The sequence below is a fragment of the Mobula hypostoma genome, chromosome 24, assembly GCF_963921235.1.
Source record: "Mobula hypostoma chromosome 24, sMobHyp1.1, whole genome shotgun sequence".
In the NCBI taxonomy this organism is placed as follows: domain Eukaryota; kingdom Metazoa; phylum Chordata; class Chondrichthyes; order Myliobatiformes; family Myliobatidae; genus Mobula; species Mobula hypostoma.
In genome coordinates, this window is record NC_086120.1 from 38,073,108 (window position 1) to 38,087,936 (window position 14,829).

Genomic DNA, 14,829 nt, shown 5'->3' on the forward strand with positions numbered 1-14,829 from the left:
TAGCGTTACACTGTTACAGCACCAGCTACCTTGGTTCATTTCCCGCCACTGTCAGTAAAGAGTTTGTACGTTCTGTCTGTGACCATGTTGGTTTCCAGTAGGCCAGGGAGCATCTACCAAAAAGAGTAAACAGTCGATGTTTCAGGCTGAGACCCTTCATCAGGGACTGGAAAAAAAGATTCAGATTCAGAAGGTGGGAGGAGGAGAGGAAGAAATACAAGGTGGTGGGGATAGGTGAAACCAGAAGAGAGGATGTCCACAATCTGCAGATTTTCTCATGTCCATGTTGGTTCCCTCAGGTTCTCCGGTTTCCTCCCACATAGGTTAATTGGTCATATGGATGTAATTGTGCAGTGTGGACTCATTGGGCTGGAAGAGCATGTTACTGTGCTGTATCTCTAAATTAAATTATATTGAAATTAAATTAAATTATGTAGATGTTACCATTTATTCAGGTGGGCACATGCAACTTGGTTCAAACTAATCCACCAGTTTTATGGATTTCTATTCACTAAGTAACTTATCTACAAGTTACTGTCATGTTGTTAAAAAGACCCAAGGTCACAGTCTCAGGATTAGAGAATTTCCCATTAAAACTGAGATAAGGAGAAATTTCTTCAGTGAATCTGTGGAATTAATTGTCACAGATGGTTTTGGAGGTCGGGTTATTGAGTGTATTTAAGACAGAGGTTGATAGTTTATTGGTTGGTAAGTGGGTTAAGGGCTAGGGGAAAAGGTAGGAGAATGGAGCCATGATTGAAAGGTGAAGGAGTCTCAATAAGCAAAATGGCTAACGTTATTCTGCTCCTTTACAGGAACGTTGCTGTTCCTGTAATTCAGAAATTGCAAAGTTCAGAACTTAAACCTTTCTGCTGAAATGATGGAAGAATGAAATGTCTGGCGCAATAACCAGTTTTGAATTTGTGATATGAGACATGATACTTCTGTAAATAGTCCTTCATTTAACATGAAATAAGCTTAATGATTACTTTTAGGTCCCTGTCCATTTTTCTCATCTTTGTTGACTTGTGGTGTGTATATTATGATCAGAATCATTATTCCAGCTGACAAGGTGGGTGTGAAAAAAAGTTATTAATGAAAAAAGCTATGTATGAGGCTGGTGGTAGAGGCAAGATTTCTCACTGCTGGCATGACTAGGAATGTTACCCTTTTTGTTGGGTCAGTCATTTTATGATATTATTTGAATGTGGCACTATTGCCCCATGGGCAATATCTTGTCATCTGCTGAAATCTATAGCAAAGATGGTAAATACCAGCAGGAAGGTGAAGAGGGGTTGCAAAAAAAATCTCTGGCGGACAGAATTAAGGTAAATTCAGAATTATTCTATGAGTATATTAAGGGCAAAAGATTACTAAGTGAAAAATACGATCATTAAATGACTCAGGGTGGCATATGGCAACCTATACATACTTTGATAAAAAAATGTATTTTGAACTTTGAGTATGAGCTAACTGTAAATGGAGCCAGTTGGGATGGGTGAGTCCTAAATGAATACTTTCACTATATTCAAAAAAGAAATAGATTCAGGAGAATTTGGAGAATTAGGATTATTTGGAGAATTCAGTGAAGGAATAGGTGAAAGTCCAGTACAGGATTCCATAAATACCTTAGTACTCAATTCCTTAGGGGATTTGAGTGAGATTTATCCCAAGCTACCACTGGATTGGAATCCTTGGAGGAGTTTGCTGTGGCTCTGACTGAGATTTTTAAATATTCACTGGACGCAGGTGAGGTACCTGGTTTCTGGAGGACAGCAAACATTCAAGAAAAGAAGCAAGGAAAAAGCCTGGTAACTATTTACCTGCCAGCCTACCAATAGTGGTGGAGAAAGCACTAGAAAAATATTATAGGAAAAGGATTAACGATTACTTGGAAGGCTAGTGACTAATCGGGCAGATCCATCCTGACCAAATTGATTCAGGTCTTTGAGGAGGTACCATAATGTATTGATGAGGGTAGGGCAGTGGATGTGAATTATATAAACTTAATAAGGCTTTTGACAAGGGCCCACAAGTGAGACTGGTTGAAAAGGTTAGGACCTATGGGATCTGGGGCAAGTTGACAAACTAGATCCAAAGCAACACAGACAAAATGCTGGAGGAACATAGCAGGCCAGGCAGCATCTATGGAAAAGAGTGAACAGTCGACGTTTTAGGCTGAGACCCTTCATCAGGACTCAATAGCTTACCAGTCCTGAAGAATGGTCTTTGGAGTTCCAGCATCTGCAGATTCTCTTGAGTTTGTAAAACTAGGTCCAAAATTGTCTTGGTAATAGAAGACAGAGGGAAATGGTATTCGACAACAGTATGAACATTATTATAAATTACAGTATTTAAAACTTAATGTTCACACTGGTGTCTGAATACCATCACCTTTTCACTTGAACTTATTTTACATGACTCTGTTATAAATTACAATATTCAAAAGTTAGAGTCGCGTAAAATAAGATCAAGTTAACAGATGCAGAATACTCAGAGATGAATAATGAACCACTAGTCTAAGTGCTTAAAAGTAAGTGTGTTCACTTTATTCCGATCTTAAAATGATTACTTACAATGTACATTTGAATATTATAGTTTGCCATTAATATAGAATACTGACCTAGATTTAAATTCTCCAAGGTATAATGGAGTAAATTGCTTATTATACACTTGTTGGTTGCAAATCATTTTTATCATAGATTCATCTTGTTTAATACATACCCGTCCCCAAGTAAGAGTGTTTTGTGCTCAATAATTTTACATTCCCAGTTAGCACTATTTTCAGCTTGACTGAAACTATGCTGTATCCAATGACAGGCTTTCTTTCTGTACAGTACAAGCAAGTGGAACAGTACATGTCTTTTCACAAGTTACCTGCGGACTTCCGGCAAAAGATTCACGACTATTATGAACATCGATACCAGGGGAAAATGTTTGATGAAGATAACATACTGGGGGAACTAAACGAACCACTCAGAGAAGTAAGTTAAAATTTGTCAGCATGTCATATATTTTGATTTTTATTAACCTTTTAAATGATTGGTAACTATTTTAGTATGTATTAGGTGTATATTCAACTCAGTATATCGCATGAAACTCTGACAAGTTAAGCACTCACTTTGAGAGGACTCGAATATAAAAGCAAGGTGAGACTTTATAAGGCTCTGTTGGGGTCTCACTTGGAGTGGTGTGTGCAGTTTTGGGCCCCTTATCTAAGAAAGGATGTGCTGATGTTGGAGACAGTTCAAAGGAGGTTCATAAAAATGATTCCAGGATTGAAATGCTTGTCATATGAAGAGTGTATAGTGGCTCTGGACCTGTACTCACTGGAATTCAGAAGAATGATGACTGGCCTTGTTGAAACCTATCAAATGTTGAAAGGCCTCGGTAGAGTGGAGGTAGAGAGGATGTTTTCTATAGTGGGAGAGTCTCAGAGGGGACAGCCTCAGAATTGAGGGATGTTCTTTTAGAATAGAGATGAGGAGGGATATTTTTAGTTAGAGAGTGGTGAATCTGTGGATTTTGCTCCCAAAGGCTGGTGTGGAGGCCAAGTCATTGAGTGTATTTAAGACAGAGGTTGATAGTCAGGACATGAAGGTATATACGAAGAAGGCAGGAGATTGAGGCTGAGGGAGAAATAGATGAGCCATGATGAAATGACAGGGCATAGCTGATGGGCCAAATGGTCTTAAGTTTAGAAAGGAAGTCATCCATAGTGGTTGTATGTGTAAGGCAGTTCTGACAGTCAGGAATGCTTTTATGATAATACAACAAGACCTCACCTTGACTTTCCCCAGGGAGCCCTGCTCTCTGTTAGTTCCCACAGTGTGGTACTCTTTTCACCTGACCCAGAGGGTGAGTCAGCCCTGCTGGATTCTGACTAATACCAACCGAATGAGCAATCATAATGAGAGGATAAAGTTTTAAAATCAGAAAACAATAAGCACAAGTGATGAAGATTTGTAATTACTGGAAGACAGAAAATGATGGAAATGCACCAAAGAATAACCAACATTTCATAAGTTCGGCACAGCATTGTGGGCCAAAGGGCCTGTAATGTGCCGTAGGTTTATGTATGTTTTTCTATATTTCTATAAGATATAGCAGTAGAATTAGCCCATTTGGCCCATCAAGTCTGCTGCACCATTCCATCATGGCTGATTTATTATCCCTCTCAACCCCATTCTCGTGCCTTCTCCCTGTAACCTTTGATGTCCTTACCAATAGAGAACTAATCAACCTTGACTTTAAATACACCTAATGACTTGACCTCCACAGCCATCAGTCACAACCAATTCTACATATTCACCCGCATCTGTTTTAAAAAAATTCCTCTTCATGTCTGTCCTACTATTCTGAGGCTGTGCCCTGTAGTCCTAGACTCTCCCATTATTGGAAGCAGACTCTCCACATCCACTCTAGTTTGTTAGTTACACCCCTCACCTCTACTGAGGCATTGACAGCCAACAGCAGCTCACCAGACTTCTACTCATCTGTATTCAATAAGTTTCAATGAGATCCCCCACTCATTCTTCTAAGCTCTAGTGATTATAGGCTCAGAGCCATCAAACACTCTTCATAGATTAACCCTTTAATATCTGGGATCATTCTTGTAAACCTCCTCTGGACCCTTTCCAATGCCAGCACATTCTTCCTTGTATGTGGACTGCAGACAATACTCCAGTTGTGGTCTGACCAATGCCTTATAAATCCTCAGCATCACATTCCAAAGAGGAGGAAATGACCACAGGACATAGGAGCAGAATAAGGGCATTCGGTCCATCAAGACAAACTGCCATTCTATCATGGCTGATGTATTTGTGCTCGATGTTGTGCATTCATCTGAATGCTTTTTATTTCCACCAATGCAATAAATCACATAAATCACAGAGCCTGGTCAACCCTGGCTGGGTCACCTGAGAGAGAGTGTCTGATGTTGAAAGACCTGAAACCCCCGATGACCTCAGGTTACATCACTAATGATATGTCCCAATACAACCTAGGGTGTATCTCAGCAGCATTGAAATTAAACTTCATTTGGTTGAAAGCTTTTTGAGTGTTTTCATATCAGATATTTAGAAAATTAATCTCAATAACATCCGAGGCATATTAACTCCAGCAAATCCTATTTGGATGTAGTTATTAAGATTAAAATTAACAAGGATGAGCTGTATTTGTACAGGATTATACATCACCTGTTATTTATAATGCTATATAAATTAAGAATGAAAATATACAGGTATGCTCACAGATTAAACATCAAAACATTAACATGAGGTGCTCAAAGATCTGCTGCTGTGTGGTCCAATGAACAGCTGTGCCAAATCATCGAATAAATGGTGACATGTTTTTCCTTCATTCAGGTGTTTGATCTGAACCTGATTGATATGGTGGAGATGAAGAGCAGGGATTTTGACTGGGCCCGAGCCCCAGAATTTCCTGCCCAGGAATCTCAGGAATATTAACTATTTTTAATATGGACATCAGCTTCTGAATATGCATGAGTTTTTATATACATATTCTCTATGGCTAAATACAAAATGATCGAAGTGCTCATTATTAGGGACACTGAGCACTTTTGAATGTCGGCTCTATCTAATATAAACAAGTGATATGGGTGACTTTTTCCTTAAACTTGTTTGCATCAGAATCAGAATCAGGTTAAGTATCACCAGCATACAGCGTGAAATTTGTTGTCTTTGTGGCAGCAACGCAATGCAATAGATAATAATAGAGAGAAAAAATGTGAATTACGGTAAGAATATATATTAAATAGTTAAATTAAATAAGTGAAGCAAAAGTAGAAACAACAGAGTAGTGAGGTAGTGTTCATGTGGTCAATGTCCATTCAGAAATCTGATGGCAGAGGGGAAGAAGAGGTTCTTGAATCGTTCAGGCTCCCGTACCTCCTTCTTGATGTAGCAATGAGAACACGCAATATTCAATTAATAGCATAACGTATTATAGCAGTTAACCATCTTTGAAATGAATTCAAAAAATTAAAGCATATAACATGCTGGTGTTCAAATATTATATTATGCATGTATAAAACATACATTTAAAATTATAAATAGGAACGAGAGGGCTAACAGTTTTTACATAAAGAGTGGAATGAGCTGCCAGAGGAAGTGGTCAAGGCAGGTACAACATTTAAGAGACAGATGGGAAGATAAATGGATTGGAAAGGTTTGGAAGATGAAGAGCAAATGGGACTAGCTTGGATGGAGCATCTTGGTCAGCATGGACCATTTGGGCAGAATGGCCTGTTTCCATGCTGTATGACTCTATGCCTCTATGGCTTTTTAAAAAAATAATGTTTTCAACAGCAGCGGATGAGCCACTTGATTAAAGCAAGATCACCCGTCGCTCTAATCTGTAGCTTTCTGTAGCAGTCTCTTCAGTAGATGACTGGAGACTAATTAGGATGGCTGCCAGGTGTGAAACTGGCATCACATCAGGGATCAACTTTGCTCATTAACGTGAACATGAGTTAAAGGATATGGTTGCCAGTGAGGCAATTCTGCACGCAGGTTTGTCAGGCAGAGGTCTTTTTGTGTAATTATTCTGAAGATGAAAGCAGAAAGACTCACTTGCTATTTTCTTGTTTTCAAATGCAGGAAATAGTGAACTTCAACTGCAGGAAACTGGTGGCCTCCATGCCACTCTTTGCCAACGCGGATCCAATTTTTGTCACGGCAATGCTGACCAAGCTAAAGTTCGAAGTGTTTCAGCCCGGAGATTACATAATTCGTGAGGGGACCATTGGAAAAAAGATGTATTTTATCCAACACGGGGTGGTCAGCGTCCACACAAAGGGCAACAAGGAAATGAAACTGTCAGATGGTTCATATTTTGGAGGTCTGTGTCTAACTTTAAACCAAATTCCATACAAGGGAAAGTCTGCAGATGCTGGAAACCAAAGTAATACATACACAGTACTGGAGGAACTCAGCAGACCAGGCAGCATCTATGGAAGAGTGAACTCTTCATCAGGATTAACGAAGGGCCTTGGCTTGAAACGTTGACTGTTTACTCTTTGCCATAGATGTTGCCTGGCCTGCTGAGTTCCTTCAGCATTTGTGTGTATTACTTTAAACCAAGATCATTCAAGGGTTGTCAAATGTGTCCTATGACACTAGAGTGATATCATTGTTCACATTCTGGTTCAGACAATTTTCTAATGTTGGTCAATTATAAAATTACTCAAAAATTCATCCACTGTGCCATCTGACCCACAACTATGCAATTGTGGGAAAATTAAAGCAGGCCTGTTATCTGTAAATAAGTAGTAATTATCATTATTGATTTCTTTATCTCAAAAATATGGCAATCAGATCATCTAGTTAACACGTCTTTGAAATATTATGTCCCAGAACAAAATATACCCTCATAAGCAACAGCTTAGCAGCTAACAAGTGATTCAAGTAATGGTTTCTTTGTCCCTTGGTAACAGCAACAACAGTGATCATTAAAATTTGTTAACAACAATGGGTGAGATTAGCATTGCTCAGGTAAAAGGGAAGTGTGGTAGAGAAATTTGCTTTCCATACACAGGATGTTTTAGTTTTTCTTTCATTAACAAGGCCTAAAAGGGATAAACACAGGAGATTTTGCAGATATGAGGAGATATGCAGATGCTGGAATTCTGAGCAACACACAGAAAAATGCTGGAGGAACTCAGCAGGCCGGGCAACATCTATGGAAGTGAATGAATAGTCAACGTTTTGGGTTGCGACTCGTCATTAGGATTCAACAGTTGACATTTTGGGCCAAGGCTCTTCATCAGGATTCATGAAGTCTTGATGAACAGTTTTGGCTTAAAACATTGGCTGTTTATTCATTTCCATAGCTGCTGCCTGACCTGCTGAGTTCCTCCAGCATCTTGTGTGCGTTGCTCAAAGAGGGATTTTTTTTTCCTGGCCAGGTTTGAACAACTGATCATGTAATATGTGACAAAATGCAATTCATAAATATTAAACAATGAGACAAAATTTGAACATATAGAGATTAATGTCTTGACAGTGACTGCAATTGAACAATTTTAATGTATTTATAATAAACATTGTTGTTTGTAAATACGAGCAAGAGAAAATCTGCAGATGTTGGAAATCCAAGCAATGCACATAAAATGCCAGAAGAACTCAGCAGGCCAGACAGCATCTATGGAAAAAAGTACACTCAATGTTTTAGGCCGAGACCGCCACCTTTTAAATCTATTCCTCATCTTTTTTTTCTCCAGTCCTGCCGAAGAGTCTCAGCCTGAAATGTCGACTGTACTGTTTTCCATAGATGCTGCCTGGCCAGCTTTTTGTTTCCAGCATTTTCTATGTATTGTTTGTAAACATGACTGTGAGCCAAATGGTTGATTGACCATAAGACCATAAGATATTGGAGCAGAATTAGGCTATTTGACCCATTGAATCTGCTCTGCCATTTCATCATGGCTGATCTAATTCCCTCTCAGCCTCAGTCTCCTGTCTCCTCCTCTTAACCCTTCATGCCCTGACTAATCAAGAATCTATCAAACTCTGCCTGAAATATCCCCAATGACTTGGCCTCCACAGCCACCTGTGGCAATGAATTCCACAGATTCACCACTCTCTGGCAAAGGATATTCCTCTTCATCTCTGTTCTAAATGATGTCCCTCTATTTTGAGGCTGTGTCCTCTAGTCTTAGACTCTCCCATCATAGGAAACATCCTCTCCACATCCACTCTATTGAGGCCTTAAAACCTTTGATAGGTTTCAATGAGATCTGCCCTCATTCTTCTGAATTCCAGAGAGTGCAGGCCCAGAGCCATCAATCGGTCTTCGTATAGTAACCCTTTCATTCAGGATCATTCTCGTGAACATCCTCTGAACCCTCTCCATTGTCAATACATCCTCTCTTAGTTAAGGGGCCCAAAGCTTCCCACAGTACCCCAAGTGAGGCCTCACCCGTGCCTTATAAATCCTCAACATTACATCCTTGCTTTTGTATTCTAGTCTTCTCGAAAAGAATGTTAACATCACATTTGCCTTCCCCACCACTGACTCCACCTGTAAATTAACCGTTAGAGAATCCTGCACAAGGACTCCCAAGTCCCTTTGCACCTTGGATTTTTGAATTTCCTCTGCATTTGGAAAATAGTTTACACTTTTATTTCTTCTACCAAAGTACATAAGCAATACTGGATTGCGTGTTATGTAGCGAGCTGGAGGTGATTAGGCAGCTCAAGGTAAAGGAACCCTTAGGAGGCAGTGATCACAATATGATTGAGTTCAACCTGAAATTTGATAGGGAGAAAGTAAAGTCTGACTTAGCAGTATTTCAGTGGAGTAAAGGAAATTATAATGGTATGAGAGAGGAGGTGGCCAAAGTAAATTGGAAGGAGATGCTGACATCTTCTGGGAAAGATGAGGAAGGTGCAGGAAAGAAGTATTCCAAAAACAAAGAAATACTCAAATGGCAAAATAGTATAACTGTGGCTGACAAGGAAAATCAAAGCTAATGTAAATGCAAAAGAGAGGGCAAACAACAACAAAACTTAGTGAGAAGATAGAAGATTGGGATGCTTTTAAAAACCCACAGCAAGCAATTAAAAGAATCATTGGGAGAGAAGAAATGAAATATGGAAGCAAGCTAGCAAACAATATCAAGGTGGATAGAAAAAGCTTTTTCAAGTATATAAAATTAAAGAATGCTGAGAGTGGATCTAGGGCCTTTAGAAAATGAGACCAGAGAAATAATAATGGAGGACAAGGAGATGGCAGATGAACAAAATGAGTATTTTGCATCTGTCTCCACTGTGGAAGACATTAGCAGTGTATCAGGTATTGAAGGGTGTGAAGGAAGAGAAGCGAGTGCAGTTACTATTGCAAGGGAGAAGGTGCTCAAAAAGCTGAAAGACCTAAGGGTACATAAGTCATCCAGACCAGATGAACTGCACCCTAGGGTTCTGAAAGAGGTAACAGTAGAGATTGTGGAGGCATTAGTAATGATCTTTCAAAAATAATTGTATATCAATAATTCAGATGATAGAATAGATGGCTTCGTTGCCAACTTTGCAGATGATACGAAGATTGTTGGAGGGGCAGGTAGTGTTGAGGAAACAGGAAGACTGCAGAAGGACTTAGACAGATTAGGAGAATGGGCAAGAAAATGGCAAATGAAATACAATGTTGGAAAATACATGGTCATGCACTTTGGTAGTAGAAATAAATGTGTAGACTATTTTCGAAATGGGGAGAAAATCCAAAAATCTGAGATGCAAAGGGACTTGGGAGTCCTTGTGCAGAACACCCGAAAGGCTGAGTCAATGGTGATGAAGGCAAATGCAATATAAGAGCAGGGATGTGATGTTGAGGCCTCACCTTGAGAATTCTGAACAGTTTTGAGCACCTTATCTAAGAAAAGATGTGCTGGCATTGGAGAGGTTTCAGAAAAGATTCATAATGATGATCCTGGGAATGAAAGGGTTATCATATGAAGAATGTTTGATAGCTCTGGGCCTGTACTTGCTGGAATTTAGAAGGATGAGGGGAGATCTCATTGAAACCTTTTGAGTGTTGAAAGGCCTAGACAGAGTAGATGTGCAATGGATGTTTCCCATGGACAAGAGGGCACAGCCTTAGGATAAAGGGGCATCCATTTAAAACAGAGATGCGGAGAAATTTCTTTCACCACAGTGTGGTGAATTTGTGGAACTTGTTACTGTAGGCAGCTGTGGAGGCCAGGTTGTTGGGTATAATTAAGGCAGAGATTGATAGGTTTTTGATAGGTCATGGCATCAAAGGTTACGGGGAGAAGACTGGGGAGTAAGGCTGAGGAGTGGAGAAAAAAAGGATCCGCCATGATGGCCTAATTCTGCTCCAATGTCCTATGGTCTTATGGTCTATAACTATACACTTCCCGATACTGTATTCCATCTGCCACTTCTTTGCCCATTCTCCTAATCTATGTCCTCCTGTAGCCCTTTTACTTTCTCAACACTACCTTCCCCTCCACTATCTTCATATCGTCCACAAACTTGGCCACAAAGCAATCAGTTCTGTCATCTAAAGAATTGACATGTAATGTAAATGAAGTGGTCCCAACATAGACCCCTGAGGAACGGCACTAGTCACTGGCTGTGAATCGTGGATTAGATTGCTATTATATGGCCAGCTGACAAAATTGAATGGGATTTGAGTATGCTGATAAGCTAAATAAGGTTAGATGGGATTTAGTAACAATGAATATGAAAAATCTGGACAAAAAGTAGAGAGAAGGGATGTAAGCATCCAAAACAAGCAAAAACTGCTTGAGCTGCAGCATCTGTGGAGGCAAAGGGACGATTGACATGTTGGAACGTGACCCTGCAGCAGAGCCCAAAATGTTATCCTTCACAGAACCTGCTTGACCTGCTGAGTTCCTCCAGCAGTTTGCTTTTCACTCCAGATCTTAGTCTCCTCGGTCTCTAGTGTTTCTTGAATGTTTCTTTTTAAAAGGAGAAAACAGTGTGATAGTTAGGCTTTTATCACTGGAAGTTAACAGAAATCAATTGCCAAGTACCCTAATTGTCAAGTCAAATCAAGTTTATTGTTATTTAACTATATACAGAGACAACATTTTTATGGACCATGATGTAAAGCACAGTCGTACATATAACACACGTATAGCTCACAGTAGCTTCAAAAAGTAAGAATTAACTCAACAAATGAATTACACATAGACAAAGTAAAGTGTATAAATTAAATATTGTAGAGTACAGTACAAATTATCTGGTGACACTTCAAATGTGATATGACAGGGAGCTCTGAAATCTAATAGCCTGAGTGAAGAGGCTTTTTAACCTTTCTGACCATTAATGTCTTTATGCATCGGAGTCTCCTGCCTGATGATAGAAAGTCAAAGAGGGTGCTGGATGGATGGGTGGGATCCTTGATAATACTAAGGGCCCTGTGTATGCAGTGCTCCCGATAAATGTCCCCAATGGATGGTAGAGAGACCCCTGTGATCCTTTCAGTTGTTCTGACAGTCCTAACTAGGGACTTCCAGGCTGATGCTTGGCTGCTCCCAGACCTTTAAACAGTGGGATAATTAGCTTTATATCACTGGATGTTACACTAATCTAAATGGATTGCCAAGCACTTGAATTGAGTGAAGACTACTGAATATATTATTAAGCAAGAAAGAGAAACTTTACTCCTGCAAGCTTCACATCATAAAGTTGGCAGTTTTGATTTAGATTCAGATTCATTTATTTATCACATGTACATCAAAACATACAGTGAAAGGTGTCGCTTGCATTAACAACCAATGCAAGCTAAGGATGTGCTGAGATCGGTCTACAAGTGCCGCCGCACGCACTGGCGCCAACGTGGCATGCCAACCATGCTCAGCGGAACAACACAAGTCACAACAACAGCAACAACAGCAAAAAAAACAACTCCACCAGAACAAGCCCCATTCCTTCCATGCACAGACAGTTCTCCAATCCCAGGACAGGCCACTTCCAGGCCTCCAGTTGACTCCTGGACTCTCAGACCTCAGCCTCAAAATTGCCAAGTGGACTTGCAGACTCACAAACCCAGAAGGTATTAGCTGGACATCTGTAAACTAGATAACATCAATCTGTACTACCCTGCATAATTTTGGCTGATACTTAACGATACTCCATACCTTCTTGACATTTTATGCCCTCAACTGCAAACACATTTTGATTTGGGCATGGGGAGTGAAAAGACTTTTGCCCCAATTTTGCTGTTCTTCAGAATTGATTTTAATCTTATAAAATATCTTTCTGAGTTTTGTTTTTCTGCAGCAATTGTGGTTCCCATATTAAATTGTTCAAGTTTTTTATTTTGCTTCAGTTGAGGATTAGTGGCCTTTTAAGCTTTGCCAGAGACCTTCTCAATTCAGGAGGCTCTTGTGACTCCAGATGCTTCAAGCTAATTTTGTTCAAAGTGCTCTCAAAATAATTGTTGATTCAATATTAACAGCCTGTAAGTGTGGACTGTGATGAAAACATCACTGAAAATAAACTTAATCTGCAAAGGACAAAATAGGTCATAAAGATAATTAGCATTACACATCAACAGTTCTCTACATGTTCACTTGGAAGTAAAAAAGCAGTTCTGAAAACACTTGCTTTTGGCTAGGACATGCTGAGACTTACACTCGACAGCCTGACCAAAATAGGTGCAGGATTTAGCTATACAATTAAATCACATCCATGATTGCTGTGCTTTCTCATTCATTCTAATGATTTCTACATCCAGCCCAATACTGACCGCAATGGTTTTCTGGGATCAGAAGGGGACCATATCTTGTGTGGCTATCTCTGGTTCAAACTAAACCACATGTTTTATAAGGGAGATGCACAGCGTCTAGAAATAGGTCTGACCTGGAAAACAGGGAAAATATGGCACAGTATAGATTTGAGCAGATTCTGGGATTGTGAAATCCTGCAATGGAAACTGTGGGGGCGGATTACAGGAAAAAGCATCCTGTGACATTTGGCCACAGTCTGACTGATCTGCATAATCCTTTGAGACTTTTACTGATATGACACCTTGCACAATTCATCCCACAGCAATCAGTGCTGATGCCTCACTGTCCCAGCGACCAGGGCACAATCTTAAACTTGAACTTCCATGGAGTTTGCACATTTGTCTTGTGACCACGTGGGTTTCCCCTTGTCCCAGAGGCTTTAACTGGTTATTGTAAATCACCCCTAGTGTAGGTGGGTGGTAGGGAGAATGAGGGAGACATTGGAGACACTTCGAGGAAAATTGGTTACAGGGAAAATAGGGGGGGTGCAATGGGATTGAAGGAGGTTGTGAACAACATGGTTCCCCCTAAGATGCATGGGTGCGTGGCCACACAGTAACTGAAATGCTCCCGTGCACATAGACTTCGTTGCTGCACAGGTGGAATTCTCTTGTATATAACGCTTTTGTAGCAGCAGAACCAAAACCAAAGTAATTGCCACTGCTGGCAACCCTACAGATTTGTTATACTTGCATGACTCATCCTCACTCCATTAATTATTGTTCCAAAAGTTGACGATATGTATTCAGTCCTTTATTAGCATTTGGTAAACAGACAATCTTGAAGTGATGAAACTTAAGCGTACCCAGGTGTAAGCTAAGCATAATTGACTATTATTCAAGGGTCAGCAAAAGATATAATGTCCGCTGGTCCCCAGCTACTACAAACTGCAATGAACAAAGTTCAAGTTCGTGACTTATTCCTTCACTTTTACCATGTCCCTACTCATGTCACTAGTTACCATAATAAACACGCAACACAGAATACAACGCAGATAAAGATCAGATGCAAGGCTCCCATAGTTTTATTAAAGTTCTGCACAGTTTTTAGACCATGTAAGTATTTCCTTCTTAAAGCAATGGTTGGTCCAGCCAGTTGTAAAAAGAAACTAGAGGGAATGCTGGTGCAGTGTCAAATTAGAAGGATGTGGGGAGGGATGTCTTCACCCAGAGGGTAGTAAATCTGTGGAATTCATTGTCACGGATGCCTGCAGAGGCCAAGTCTTTGGGAGTACTTAAAGCAGAGGTTAATAGGTTCTTGATTAGTAAAGGCATCAAAGGTTACAGGGAGAAAGGTTGAGAGGGAAAATAAATCAGCCATGATAGAATAGTGGAGTAGACTCGATGGACCAAATGGCCTATTCCTACTGCTATGCCTTATGATTTTATGAATATGGCATAGGTAGACCTCCCATTTTATAAGGAAGAAAGACCATAATTCATAGGAGCAGAATTAGGCTGTTTGGCCCATCAAATCTGCTCTGCCATTCAATCGTGGCTGATTTATTTTCCTTCTGAACTCCATTCTCCTTC

At 40.0% G+C, this 14,829-nt stretch overlaps 1 protein-coding gene across 1 annotated transcript in view; it reads left to right on the forward strand.

The window, feature by feature from the left end:
- Positions 1-14,829, forward strand: part of LOC134337335 (potassium/sodium hyperpolarization-activated cyclic nucleotide-gated channel 1-like) — a 166,026-nt gene that overhangs the window by 130,631 nt on the left and 20,566 nt on the right. The window contains exons 5-6 of the mRNA XM_063032249.1: positions 2,838-2,984; positions 6,621-6,861. Of these exons, the coding sequence (XP_062888319.1) occupies positions 2,838-2,984; positions 6,621-6,861 (388 nt within the window). The remainder of the gene's footprint in view (positions 1-2,837; positions 2,985-6,620; positions 6,862-14,829) is intronic.